Genomic DNA, 15,018 nt, shown 5'->3' with positions numbered 1-15,018 from the left:
AACATGAAAAAATAAAATATTTTTATAGGAATAAAATTTTATTCCTATAAATTTAACCAAAGAGGTAAAAGAGCTGTACAATGAAAACTACAAAACATTGATGAAAGAAACTGAAGGATACACACATAAAGGAAGATATCCCATATGACCTAAAGCAATCAACAGGTTCAATGCACTCCTTATCAAAATTCCAATGGCATTTTTCACAGAAATAGAAAAAAAATCCTAAAATTCATGTGACACAAGACTCCAAAAAGAGCAATCTTGAGCAAAAAGAACAAAGCTAGAGGTATCACACTACCTGACTTCAAAACATACTACAAAGCTATAATTATCAAAACAATACATACCAACATAAAAACAAACATATAGACCAATGGAATAAAATAGAGAGCCCAGAAATCAATCTGTGCATTGACAGTCACTTGATCTTCAACAAAGGTGCCAAGAACACACAAAGGGGAAAGAGCAGTCTTTTCAATAAATGGTGTTAGAAAAACTGGATATCCATATGTGGAAGAAAAAATTCATCTCTTATCTCACACCACATACAAAAAAATTGATCCCTTTTCTCAGATCATATACAAAAATCAACTCAAAACAGATCAAGAACTTAAACATAATGTAATGTACAGCATGGTGGCTATAGTTAATATTACTGTATTGTATACTTGAAATCTGCTAAGACAATAGATCATTCATGTTCTCTTCATACAAAAAAGGGAACTGTGTGAGGTAAGGGATATGTTAATTAGCTTCAGCTCAGTAATCATCTCACCATGTATGCGTATATCAGAACATCATGTTGTATGCTACAGATACAACTTTTAGCGTCAATTATGCCTCAATAAAGTTGGAAAAGATTTAAAAATCACATGTTAGTATATGCAGGGAATATCTCTGGAAGATGACACAAAAACTGAGTAACAATATGTAGCTGTGCAAAGGGAACCTGGGAGGCTAAAGGACATAGTGTAAATGAGACTTTCTTCTCACTGTATGTTTGCTCCTTCTAAAAGTTGTACCATGTGTATGTATTAACTATATAAAAACTGAATAAACAGAACTCCTTGCCTAAAAGTAAACTTTGCCCTAAAACACAAATGGACTGCAGCTGATCTTGCAACCTAGGGGAGTGCAAAGTTTTTATTTATCAAGGTATTGCTCTGTTTAAGGCAATATCCTGATATGACTCTTAGGAGGAAAAAAAAAAAGCAAGCCTGTAGAGATGTTCCAAAAGGAGAGGAAAGGGTTAATTTTTCTGTATATAACAAAGGAAGAATTTTGTGCTTCTGAGGATAGCTCTGGGAAAATGGTAAGTAGCACGGAAAAGAGAGAAAGGGCCTGGGAGAAAGAGGCATTAGTCACATGCAGGAGGCCTGACCCTAATTAGAGGCACTGCCAAGGAGAAATTCTCTGTGGCAAGCAGAACCCAAAAAATTTCCAGGAACAGTGCTATCTCAACCTTATCTCCTGCTGTGTGCCACAATTACCACCCAGCCCTCTTCACTACATCTTCAGCTGGCAGTACAAGTCAATACGTAATAATGTGGTGTTGGGCTTTGGAGAAATGAAGGGGTTGTCCCTAGTGGGGCCAGGCAGGCTGCTCAAGAGGAAGAATAGCAGACAACAGAGCCAAAAGATGGTCAGGGAGCCGCAGTGTGCTGGGTGCAGGGCAGCCTGACTGGGAAACATGCTCCCTGCAATCCCACGGAAATAGTGAGGGGCAGAGGGGCCTAAGGAGAAACTTTCTATAGAACGTGGGATGTGGATTTACAATATTTCATTTGGATATCATGATCCCTGAAGCCTAGAGAGCTTGGTTCATCCACTCCATCCCCACTCATTTGGAAGGTAAGTTTAGAATCTCCTGTCTCTTCTCTTCTCCCTATTTTCCCCCTCTCCTGCTTATTCTTTTTTTTTTCTTTCTTTCTTTTTTGAGACAGAGTTTCACTCTTGTTGCCCAGGCTGGAGTACAATGGCGCGATCTCAACTCACTGCAACCTCTACCCCTCAGGTTCAAGCAATTCTCCTGCCTCAGCCTCCCAAGTAGCTGGGATTACAGGCACACACCACCATGCCCAGCTAATTTTTTGCATTTTTAGTAGAGACAGGATTTCACCATGTTGGCCAAGCTGGTCTTGAACTCCTGACCTCAGGTGATTTGCCTGCCTTGGCCTCCCAAACTGCTGGGATGACAGGCGTGAGCCACCACATCCGGCCTCTGCTTATTCTTTTTTTAAGAGGAATTAGCTAAGCATCTAAAACATCTTAGATGTTGCTTCAGCTGAAGGCAAAGATAGAGACCAGTGCCCAGATAAGCTCAAATCTCCTCTAACACACAAGAGAAATAGTGTTGCCTCCCCTGCTCTTCCCTCTCATTAGGTAAATAAAGCAGGTCAAAGGTGATCCAATCCCAAGCACACCCAACTCAAGTCAGGAGTACTTTTCTCCATTCTGGTGTGCAACTGCCTCCAGCGTAACCAAGTCCTTAAACACAAACTTTTTCTGAACCTTAGACCTCACCCCTCCACTGCTCTTCCCTGCCCAAACTCAGCTACAATCCAGTGTAGAGCTCACACGCTGACCAAAACACGGACAAGAACAGGCTCCTGACCAGAAGTGAAACCAACTCAAACTCAACACTAGAGAAATGTCTCTCCTCTCAACAAAGGAAAATACAAATCTTCAGTGCTCTCCCTCCGAAACCACTTTTCAGCCACTCCCTTACTAAATTTTCCTGCATCTAGGATGTGTCATTTCCTACAATAAATCCATACAGATCCAGCCCCTCAGAGCCAACAGCCCCTTCTTGCCACACATACACACTTCCCAAGGTCCAGTCCCTCCTTTCCCAATGAAAGGCGGGGCCCCTGGACATCACAAAGATGGCTGTGTTTCCTCAAACCCGACAGCCCAGTCCTGTGATCCGCATGCACTGATGCTCCCTCACGGGGTCCAGCCTCCTCAAATCCACATCCGGCTCCCACTAACTACTCAGGGCAACCACAACCCCGAGCCCCAGTGCCCTGAGCCCCTGGGGTCCGGTCACACAGGAGGAACTCCTTCCATGTCCAGGAAAGGGAGCCTTTTGCCTAAGCCTGCTCTGGGAAGCTGGAGCACTCAAGGCCACGCACTCGGTCCTCTCCTTAGGTATTAGAACAAAAAACACATCCTTCATTTCTCTAGAGTCAGCATATATTTATCTGGCTTCCTCTCATCCCTGTGTACTACTTTACAACTTGTCAGTTTCCACCTCTCCCCAGATGCACACAAACCCTTTGGGAGTAAGGAAGAATACACAGACAGCGGCCACTCTCCATCCACTACAACCCTCAGGGTGCCCCTTTCCTGGAGACAACGCAGCTCTGTGTGGCCATGTGCTCCCGAGCAGCATCCAAGGAGTTCTGCTGGCTGACCTCAAACAAATCCTCTTCTACCTCTCATGCCTTATTGCCCTGAGTTGTGTTCATTTTCCAGAGTTGTGTTCCATTTTCCAATTACAAATTCCTAATTCCCAAGTATCCTGACTCAGCGGTGGGAAATGAAGACTCCAAAGTCTAGAAGCAGGAAAGTGCTTGGGCCCTGGAATGGAATTCAGGTTCCTTATCTCTCCTTTGACCCCAGGACAGTCTGTCCCACTCAGAGGGCAGCACAGCTCTCAAAGAGGGCATGGAGGAAAAAGCCCTGGGTGGCACCAGCTTGTTAGGAGGAAAAGCGATCGCCCTGCCTGACCCCTGCTCTTATCCCACTGACACCTACTTTCCAAATACCTCTTACTTCTCTCCTCCAAGCCCCCACACCAGGCGCAAGGCATAACCTTTTAGGGAGAGAGGAAACAACTGCCTGTATTCTCCACTGGAATAATATACAAGATCACACTTACCTTTGCCAAGACTGGAACAGTTGTCAGAGAGTTTCCCTCCCACCCACCCCACACCAACAGTATTTAAATTGCTTTGAAACACCATCTGGGAGAAATTATCATCACAAATATTTAAAGATCCAATTCATAAAAAGACAAGAGAAAGAAAACACACACATACACACACCCTACCTGTGACTCCACGAATGTTTTGGGACATGTGTTTATCCTAGAAAACCACACCTAGACACCCCAAAACACTCTTGCAGGCTTCATCTCATTCCTTCCCCAAGAGTATTCTGACCTGTCTGCACAGGTATCCGTGAGAAATGAAAAGAACACAGTGAAAATATGATGGCCCCCTCATAGGAACTCTTGTGAAATGGATGAGGCTCAACATGCTGCCTGCCTCTTCAGCAGCCCAAAAAGGCAGCCAACGAATCACCGGACACAGTGAAACCTTTGGGGTGTGATTCCACACATCTCAGAGCCTTCTGCTGAATAAAAGGACAACCTAGGTGGAGTTGGAACATTTGACTTTTATCTGCTGGCCCTAAAGTACCCGGGAGGACTGGGCCTCCCAAGCCTGGCCTACATCTTGTGAAGGTTACATACCTCAGAAGGTTAAAGCTCAGATCAAGCCTCTTTGCGAAATGTCCACAGTCCCTGCCAAGGTGCTCTGGAATTTCTCTGCAGTCCTGGCCTATGTAGGACACCTGGAAATGAAATGGAACAGAAACAATGTGGCAAACGGAAATCACACAGCTGCTCCCAACCCTGAAATTACTGATCCAATGATTGCTTCTGCAACTTGAAACGCATGTTTCTCACACACTAAAAGGCCACACTTGTGACTGTTGCCCTGATCAAATCAGCTTTGGGGGCTCCAAGGACTCCACCAGCAGCTCCCCTTTCCTGGTGCAGTTAACATGATGAAGACTAATCCCAGGACAATGGAAATTGGACTAAAATTGGCCAGATTCAGGTGTCCAAAAGAAACCTGAATATCAGGGCACGTTGATATAACCGCAACAATCGCCCTCTTACTCAGGGGCTTTTGCAACACTTGCTCCTCTGCCCCTTCTTCTCCCTCTCCTCCACTGCCCTCCAGTACCCTAGTTTGCACATTACCTCATAAAAGACACAGCAGATGCACTTACCAGCATCCAACCTTCAGGGTACTGGAACAAATAGGGCTGGAAAAGAAAACCTCCCCAGACCACCAATCCCATCTAGTTGCCACTGTGTACAAAATGCCCTCCACACCCAAACAAAGCTGATTTGAAGGCAACAGGGCAACGATGTGTGTCCGGGGTTCCTGAATGTCCCTTCTCCAGAGGCCCTTTGGCAGTCAGTCCCACTCTGTGCACAAAGCTGTTTCTTTGGGCATTCTTCTATTTATTACAGATTATTTATTATTAAGTACCTGTATGTGCCCAAATATTAAAAGGCTGAACTGAACTGAATCTGAACTGATTGCAGAACCTGTGAGAAGGTCAGTGGACTTTCTCATTACCCTAATCACCCAGTTTTTGGAACCCATTTTTACAGACAGCACTCTGTGGGCAGACTGGCAACTAATCCTCAAACCATAAAATAAACCCATGGGGCCGAGTTGACCAATGGGCCACAATGCATGCTGTTTCCCTAAAGTACAACATGCTCAACCCCCAGGTCGAATTCAAGCCCAAAACATGGCTACAACCTTCTTCTGGTTTCCCTACAAATCACATTCTTCCACACATATAGACAAAGATCTCTTAGAATAAGAGAGAGAGAGACTCCCCAGGAGGGTGTTTCCTCATGGGAAACAAGACTATGGTGGCCATCTTACATCCTCAGATATTAGGTTCAACTATGTGAACTACCAATATCCAACCATTTTAGAACCACAAAGTAGCTCTTTTACATGGTGCAACCTAACACAAGCTGCACTGAACCCTGACACCCTCAACATCTCCAGTCATCTCTCAACCTTCTCCTATCCAATGAGGACAAACTGCTGACAATGCAATATCCTATATCCACTCTCCTTCAGTAACTTCATTCTAGGGGGAGAGAAAATAAGGAGAAAGGACAGAAAAATAGCTGACTCCAATAAAGTAATTTTGACTCAAGAAGATATAGGCTAAAAAATAAAGGACTCTAAGTTCAATCTAGCAATCTCTCCTCTTTCTACCTGGGGTCCATCTTTCTTCACAGTTCCTTGTGTAATAAATTAAGTTCTGCTTCCAAGCTGAGACAGAAATCATATGCCAAAGAGAGACTGTGGCTATAAGGCCCTATTCTATCTGGGGACTTCGATTTCCCTCAGGATCTCTGCTCAATCAGCAGCTTCTTGGCCGGGTGCAGTGGCTCACGCCTGTAGTCCCAGCACTTTGGGAGGCCGAGGTGGGCAGATCACGAGGTCAGGAGATCGACACCATCCTGGCTAACACGGTGAAACCCCATCTCTACTAAAACTACAAAAAAAATTAGCCGGGCGTGGTGGCGGGTGCCTGTAGTCCCAGCTACTCAGGAGGTTGAGGCAGGAGAATGGTGTGAACCCTGGAGATGGAGCTTGCAGTGAGCCGAGATTGTGCCACTGCACTCCAGCCTGGGCGACAGAGCCAGAATCGTCTCAAAAAAAAAAAAAAAATCAGCAGCTTCTTCTGTATTGTACGTTCACAATGAATCCCAGGTCCATGGCACTCACCAGAAAATCCATCCCATTCACCCCAGCCTGCACCACTGTCTTGTACATATTATCAGTCAAGACTTCAGTGATATATATAGCAGAGACGTTGAGTTTTAGATGCAGAAACTGAGCTCTTTCCTCTTAGAATGGCCAAGGACTAAATCTAATGGAGACCCAGTTTGTCAAAACTTCTTATGTTTTATACAAGGAAACTAAGACTCCAGAGGCCTGCCCAACACAATACAGCTTCTAAGTGATAGAGCCCAGATCAAGTCCTATGCCATAAATAAGGACTTCCAACTTGGGGGCCATGGAGTGCTTACAAATCCATATGTGGGTGTGAGATTTCTTTTTTTTTTTTTTTTAAGAGATGGGGTTTCACTGTGTTGCTCAGGCTGATCTCAAACTCTGAACTCAAACAATCCCCCCACCTCAGCCTCCTAAAATAGCTGGAATTGCAGGTACAAGCCACCATACCAGGCAGACACAAGTTTTCTTGATCAGCAAATGCCAAAGGTGCATCTATCATCATGTTTTGGCTTCAAAATGAGTCTTCTGAGCTGAAAGGGCAAGAACTTCTCCCATGGTGCTACGCTGAGGCCCCAAGAAGAGTGTTAGAGCCTGGGAAAAGAGAGGGATATTTGCTTCCCTTTTTCTCCTGTAGGAGTTTCATTCAAAGGAAACAGGAGCACCAAGGAGAGCTATCACCACAAGCATTTGGATCACTCACAACATCTGATGAGACTGTCAGCAGCCTGTTTCATTACATGGTCTTAACTATACGACATCTCAGGAAGACTAAGAAAAATACAAGTTGTTCTCATTGTTCTCAAATGTGAAGACCAAGTCTCAAAAGTTTAGCATGAGAACCAACTTGATAAGTAATCTGCATGCTTAGATAACCCCTGTGGTAAAGTAGAAGCTTTTAGAGATGTGAATTTAGCCAACCAGGCTGAAGGGCTCAAATCGGCTGGAAAAGGCTTAAAAGCAGCAAGCAGCCACTGCCAGACATTGCAAGCAACACTTGAAACTAGAAAAAAGACTTAAGAAGTGCTTCTGAGGGAAGACATTACCTCTCAGGATGTCAGGAAGCTTCTTAGAGCACAGGACCACCTAATATAAGATTCAAGGCCAGAAGAGCCAAACCAAAAATAGTTTGCTTCTTCAGCAAAAGGGAGACGGGATACAGAGATTAATAGATCTTAAATGGCACAGAAGCAAGAGCATATCCAGAACACCATTGCATTTAGTCAATTACCTTGATTTAGACTGCACTGAGGAACAAAGATTCAAACTTATAATTTCTCTATGTTCTATAATTTGTACCCTAAGACCTCCACCCTGTGTGGAATAACAGGAAGGGATACCATTACCAGTCAAATGAAAATATAACAAGTTAAAGACCCCTACAGAGAGGAAACTAGAAAGGGAAAGGAGAGTGTCTGGAAGGGGTCCCCATCCATGTACACACCCAATCCCTCCAAGCTGAAGCTGCGGAAAATGACCAAACTGCAGAAGACTGCAGGTTTCACTTTGCACTGGGGCTCTCTGGCTCCCAGGGCATTTCTGGAGATGATGAGTTTGTCAACAGTCAGATGTTGAGGAGATTATTTTATGATGCCTACCCCTAGCCAGGGGTGGGAGATCCTTGATTTTAAATTTGTAATACTGAGCTGGGCACAGTGGTGCACACCTGTATTCCCAGCTACTCAGGAGGCTAAGGCAGGAAGACTGCTTGAGCTCAGGAGTTCAAGGCTGCAGTGAGCTATGATTGCGCCACTGCATGTCAGCCTGGGCAACAGAGCAAGACCTTATCATTCATTCATAAATAAATAAGTGCATGTGTGGTACTGAAAGCTGTTGGAATAGAAACAACCATAGGTACAAATCTGATTCCCGGTACTGCCACTGCTAGCTGTGTTGTCGCAGATGAGTCACCATCTTCAAGTCTCTGTTTCCTCTTCTGCAACTGGACTAACACTAACTCCTCCAGAAGTGTTAAGAATAATGTAAAAACAACATTTATTAAATGCCTATCATGTGCTTGTTATCTATTCAATCCTCATGAAACAGCCCCATGCATATTATCATCCCTATTGTACTTACAGGAATGCGATGAGCTAACATATTAAAAGTGCACAACACTGTCCTTGGTACCCAGTGGCCACTCTGTTAAACAGTTGTTGAATCAGACCACTCTCCTCACAGAAGGGATTCATTATTCCAATATCTCTTGGGTGCAAGATTTCAGTGCCCAAATTCCAAGTTTGTATTTGTGTCTACGATCGTATTACGTTGTCATAAGCTAGAGGAAAGAGAAATGACTTAATGCTGAACATAAATGATGCATTCAAGCCAAGAGAAGCCAAATGAAGTCAGACCCATGGCAAATGAAAAGACTTTTACAGAGAAAAGCAATAGGAAGACTGCAACATCCCCAGGCATGTGGCATCACATGCCTGTGGAGCTCCTAAAAACCAGCTCCACAGCAGTCAGCCCACAGTGGCATTAAAAGCAGTGACCTAACTTCAAGCCACGCAGCATTCATCTCATTAAATTGTTTAATTGTATAGGTTTTTTTTTTCTTTGCACTTAAACCATCCCTTTATTCGGGATTTATAGGTCTCTGGATATGGGAAAGTTGTATCTGGCTTCATGTTTTTATATTTGAGTAACATTGTAATAAACACTATATTCACACTATGGGCTCATGGGAAGTTTTGCGGGTTTTATTTTCCTCCCTTTAAGAAGGATCTACTAAAGTCTGACAAGTACTGTTCCATGCTACCCACATTCAAGGTGCTACTTCTTAAAGCGGCCGCCATTAGAAATCACTGGGAGCAGAATAAAAAAAAAAAAACCTCCGGGGCCAGACACTCAAATCCACTAACCTGGGCAGTTTAGGAAATGGGGCACTAAGACTCCAGGGGCATTTTCCCAACCTACCTTCTTAGCTCCTCCCCAGGCAACTCGGTCTAACAAAACAGTCCCCAAGGGCCTAAAATGCCTCACCCACACTTCCATGAATGCCCTTGGGCTGTTTGGAGTAGGCTAAGAACAGGGGCTGCAGGAAAAATCGAATCTAGGAAACGGAGGAAGAGCAAAGGGAAAGGAAGCACAGGAAAGTGCTCAGCCCCATGAACTTGTAGCAAGGTACACCGGGAGAATACCAGATCTGAAAACGCAGAGCCCTAGGGTCTGGGAGGCAGGAAACCCTCCTTCTTAGGTAGATACTCCAAGAGAAGGAAAAGACCCTCTTGTCCAGCCCCTCCCTCCAGGGAGTAAATTAACTCCCAGAAAAAAAAGCCCCTTTCCCCGATGGCTGAACAAGACCCGTCGTTTTTAGTCTCTCCGCAGGCTGTTAGCTCACTTCTGAACTCTGGTCTTTCTCCAGCTCTCTCCTCCCAGGCTGTGGGTCAAGGGACAGAGCCAGCATTCCTAAGCAACAAAACTGTTAAATGGGGGGTGTATAGAGACAAAGGAAAGGCTAATTTCCAACAACACCTGGCATGGTGCCTGGCATACAGTGGGTACTCAATAAACATGTGTACCTGATGAAATGACAGGACTCTGGAAAAAAAGAAAGCAGGCAGCGGCTACTTTAATGGGCAGCACAGTTGGCCCTCACTGCATTTGTAGGAGCTGTAAAAACCCCTAGAATCTCCTCTAAGGAGGAATCATTCCCTTCAGCCCAAAGTAATCTCAAAATCCAATTGTGCCTGACACTACCTGCCTTAGGCAATCCAAGAGAAGAGCTTCAAAACCTCAGAACTATTTCTCCAGGATGTGCAGAGAAAGGTGAGAAGTAAGATGGCTCTGGCTTCATCAGGGCAGAGAAGAGGTTAAAGACAGAGAACTGGCTTTTCCAGCAGGTAAGAAAGACACCTGGTCCCAGCGTGGCTGGGTTCATCCCTCCAGCAATGAACACCTGAGGCTTCACTACAGCGCTGAAAGCACGTGAGACTGAGTGTCTGGCACCCAGGATTGAAACTGGCGTGTTGCCATTCATCACAGACTCCTGTTCAAGAAACCGAGTGTGGAAAGAGAACTGGAGGTCGGTGGCCTTCCATCAGCCTTTGGCTATGGCGTAGCCCATTCAGCGCAGGGCCCACCAGCACCCTCATCTCCAGGGATGTGCTGGGACTTTGGGTACCCTAGACACTTTTGCCTTCATAAACCCCTTCCTCCATTTACAAATAAGTAAATCTATATATTACAACTGCATTGGTATAAAGATGACTATATCAATGTGATTTATCAAAATGGATTCTTTGACCAAAAGTTTTTAAAATTCAGATTATGAAATTGGAACATTTTCTGTGGGCGCCCAAAAGTAGTGGGGGCCGTCAGCACTGTGTCCGCTGGGCCTGCTCAGTGAGGCGCTAAGGGCAGAGGGAAGTGGGGAGAACGGGAGACCTTGGGGGTGTTCTTCCCGCACCTCCAGGGGATGTGCCAGGCCCGAAACGGGGTCTGTCCTCGCCCCACCAGGGCGAGCCTGAGCACCTGACGCTCACCCCCTGCAGACGCAGCCCCCTGAGGCGGGGACAGAGGTGTCCAGGCCCTGGGGAGCCTCTGTGCCCCGCCGTCCCTCCCCACGCGGACTGCGCCCCGGGCGGAGGCGGGGCTGGCCGGGACTTACTTGAGTTCCACGGACCACGAGCCCGGCCATGGCGGCCAGGACGCTGCGGGCGCGCGGCACGGAGCGCGGGGGCGCGGCAGCGGCAGCGGGAAGCGCGGCAGGGGAGCGCGGCGAGCGCACAGTTCCGCACTGGGCAGTCAGCTGACCCGGCGGAAGCCGGAGCGCGGCGCGGGCCAGCCGAGGGGACCTCAGCTCCACCGCTCGCCGCCGCCGCCTCTCGGCCCGGTCTCCGCGCAGGTGAGCCCTGGCCGCCCACTGCAACAGATGGTCCGCAGCGCCCCGCGCCCCGACGGCGGCCTGACCCCGACTCCCTACGCCCCTCCCTCCCCCGGATGTCCCAATGCCCAAAACTCCATGCCCACAACTTTATCGCGTTTGTCTGGGCCAGGCCTGAGGTGGGGGGATTCCTATCAGGGGCGCCCCTTCTGAGCCGTTAGCCGGGCTGTAGCCAGCGGGGCCTTTCCTGCATTTCGCAAGCTAGGTTACATAACGGCCCTCAACTGCAGCGAGGAGGGGCGTCTTGGCTGAACTCCCCTCCCCACCAAAGCTGGGGAGAGGGAAAGTTAGATGGTTGAAGGACTCCTGGTGCGGCGGAGCTTCCATTTGTAGAAGGGGAAGGGGATTGGGGGGGTTGAATTTCCCTATAAATAAAACGCTGGCTTGGTTAAGACCACCCCACCCTTTCCCTGTGGCCTCTAGGAGTTGACAACAATAAACCCTGGGGAAGGATAATTGGCTGGTGACCCCAAATTTCAGGCTTCTTCTCTTCTCCCGCTCCTCAGAGGGCAAGAGATTTGTGAGGCTTAAAGTCATCAGTGGGGTCATTCGCTGTTCCCCCACCGACCCCATCCCCATCTGGAAGAGCTGGCCATGGGCCTCCTGTCTGGATGAAAGTAGGCCCAGTGGGCAGGTAACTCCCTAAACCCATGCCTGTTTTTCTCTGGAATTCTCTGGAAGGATCCAGATTTTCTCCTTGCCTATTCTTGCCTCCAAGTCCAGGATGCACAGAGCTACCAGATATCAACTGGTTGTCATCTTCCACTCCTGCTGCAGCTAAGAGCCAGCCCAGCCTTAACTGGCATCGTCTCTCAGACAGCCCTGGTCCTAACACATAGGTAGGCCCTTGTCAGCATTTTGATGAGCGGTGTTGATCTCAGAGGGTTGACCTTCCTGTCCCTCTCTCAGCTGGGAGGAGCAGGCTCAGAAGAGTGGAGCAGTAAGAATGCAGTCTTGACTGTGTTTACTTTGGGGGATTCCAGGAAATGCTGCAACAAAAGGTCCTGCAGGCCAAAAAAGAAAGCTTACCCTCCAGAGATAAGGAGATCAAAGGGAACCTTCCCAGGCCTGCTGCCCCAAGGACCAGCTCCCCCGCCTCTTCCCTCCTTCTCTGCTGGACGCGCCCTCTCTGGTCCATTGTCCACTTTTGTCTGCTTTTCCTGCCTGAAAAGGAGGAAGTGAGCCCGGGCCCAGCCAGCACTCTGCCCTCCGCAGCTGCCTTTCAGTTCAGCTTTCCTAGAAGGGCTTTGACAGATGGAAGAGGACTTGTGGAAACAGGCCCAAGCTGACTCAGAGATGAGACTGGAGACCGGCTCTCCCTTCCCCCACCAGAAGGGGGTTACTGAAGGTCATCTCATCCATCCCCCTGCCTCCATACACAGCTGCGTCATCTGAGCATAGGCTGTTCTGCAAACACTACCAGTGTCACCAAAGTGGGCAGGCATCTTTCCCCCTTTCCACACCCTCTCACTACTGTTGCCTCCTCCACATAGCCCCAGGGCAACCATTTTAAAAGCCCAATTTGATCCTACCTAAAATCTTTCAATGGCTCCTAATCAACTAATAATTAATACAGTCCAGAATCTTTAGTATGTCCCTGAAGATCTCTTATAATCCCATCAACTCTTACCTCTTCAGCCACCTGTCCCAGCTCTCCCGGCCTCTGATTGGCTTCACAGAAGCTATTAGTTTCAGCTGGAAATGCTTCCCCACCCACTGCTGTCTCTGTTTGGTGAACACATAAAGAAGGCCAGTTGATGGTGTGGGGAAGGATCATGTGCAGAAATCACAAAAATTAATATCAGGATAGCTCTGTTGGAGGGGGCTTTAGTGTTGGAACTGTAAACTGATAACAATAGGGAGCTACTGAAAGTTCTTGAGCAAAGTAGTTGTCTTAGTCTACTAGGACTGCTATAACAAAATGCAATAAACTGGGTGCTTATAAACAATAGAAATTTATTTTTCACAGTTCTGGAGGCTGGGAAGCTGAAGATCACGGCACCCACAATTTGGTGTGTGGTGAGGGCCCATTTTCTGGTTCCTAGACAACGGCCTTCTTCCTGTGTCCTCAGATGGTAGGAGGGACAAGCTAGCTCCTGTGGGCCTCATTTGTAACGCACTAATCCCATTCCTGAGGGCTCAATGCCAATGATCTAATCATCCCCCCAAGGCTCCACCTAAGACCTTGGAGGTTATGATTTCAACATATGAATTTGGGAGGGACACAAACGTTCAGACCGTAGCAGAAGTAATTTCCTGAATGTTGTTGGGGGAGGACACCAGCAGAAACAAACTGGATTCACCTGTCCTTACTCCTCAGCTTTTGGAGTTAGTCTTCAGAATAGAAGAACAATGAGAAGGAGGAGGGGAAAGGAGAATAGAAGGAACAGAAGGAGGAAGTGGGGAAGGGAGAGAGGTAAAAGGAAAAGAAAAAGAATCTGTGTCCCTGGACCAAGGAAGATTGGAAGCTGGGAGGGGGAACATCCTTCTACCTCCTCATCACTGTTTCCAACAAAAAGGAAGATTAAACAAATAGTAAAGTTCCTCCATAATGTAGCCCTCCCTCATGGAGGGGAGAGAGCAAAAAAAAAAAAACACTGAGATAAGACTGACCTAGGAGTTAGACAGATAATTCCTCCGGAATACAAAGAGTTTACAAGGGTGAACATAGCAGACAAGTCCTGTAGGGGCTTCGTCCTGAACACAGCTCTTTCTGCCCCAGCCCCAGGAGCACGAGGTAAAATATGGGCTCATGCAGTCACAGTCCTCTCACCCCATTACATGACTCATTGAAAGTGAGCTGCAAGCTTCCTATCCTGCCCCATCTTACTTCACAGCCACTGTACCCCAGCTTCTGGCCTTGTGCTAGGCACTAGGGACATCCATGACTAATACTGTTCAGGAGAGATGCTCAGACTTGTGCACAGACATTCACAACACTGTGTCAACAAGAAGTGCTGTCATTGTGATCCTGTTTTCTGAACCCCAAATTGAAGCACGTAGCCCAGCTTGTACAAGTGCACTCAGGAGGACCACAAAACAAAGTTCAAATCCAACCTATGCTGACCACCCTGAGCCTGTGAATTCTGGAGCTCTGACAGGCACATAGAGAGCAACAAGGTTCAACTCATACAACTGGACATTCTCTTATCGCCCTTGATGAAGAGGGCAATATTTTATTCCTATTGTCATCATTGTTATTATTATTCTGCTTTGGCAGAAGAGGCCCTTTGCCTTAGAGTCCTTCCTCCATCACATTCCTGGGGACAAAAAGGAAGATCCTGTTTATTTCCAATCAAGGGAGTTGATTCTGGGGTCGGCCAGAACCAGCGAAACAGGAACTGATTCCTTAAATCTTCCAACTGTGCATTAGCAGCTGAGAAAAGAACAGGGCCAGTTAACCAAGTTTTGTTAGCATTCCTAACTATCCTTAGCTGTATTTCTCTTCAGCCTGGCCTCATTTCTTTCAGGCCCAGCCCCCGGGCAGGTTAAGATGGTTGCTGTAATTAATCATGCCCTGGGCCCTAATTCAGACTCACCACATTCAGATTTCAATTAAAA

General features: G+C 46.9%; 1 protein-coding gene across 1 annotated transcript in view; it reads right to left on the bottom strand.

The window, feature by feature from the left end:
• The window catches only part of LRMDA (leucine rich melanocyte differentiation associated), a 1,126,997-nt gene extending 1,115,691 nt beyond the window's left edge, over window positions 1-11,306 (bottom strand). Inside the window, exons 1-2 of the mRNA XM_004091143.3 lie at window positions 11,182-11,306; window positions 4,481-4,581 (exon numbers count right to left, since the gene is read on the bottom strand). Coding sequence (XP_004091191.1) covers window positions 4,481-4,581; window positions 11,182-11,211 — 131 coding nt within the window. The 5' untranslated portion in view covers window positions 11,212-11,306. The remainder of the gene's footprint in view (window positions 1-4,480; window positions 4,582-11,181) is intronic.
• Between the last annotated feature and the right edge of the window lie 3,712 nt (window positions 11,307-15,018).

Source organism: Nomascus leucogenys, chromosome 18 (assembly GCF_006542625.1).
Source record: "Nomascus leucogenys isolate Asia chromosome 18, Asia_NLE_v1, whole genome shotgun sequence".
Classification (NCBI taxonomy): domain Eukaryota; kingdom Metazoa; phylum Chordata; class Mammalia; order Primates; family Hylobatidae; genus Nomascus; species Nomascus leucogenys.
This window is presented reverse-complemented; position numbering and strand designations above follow the sequence as displayed.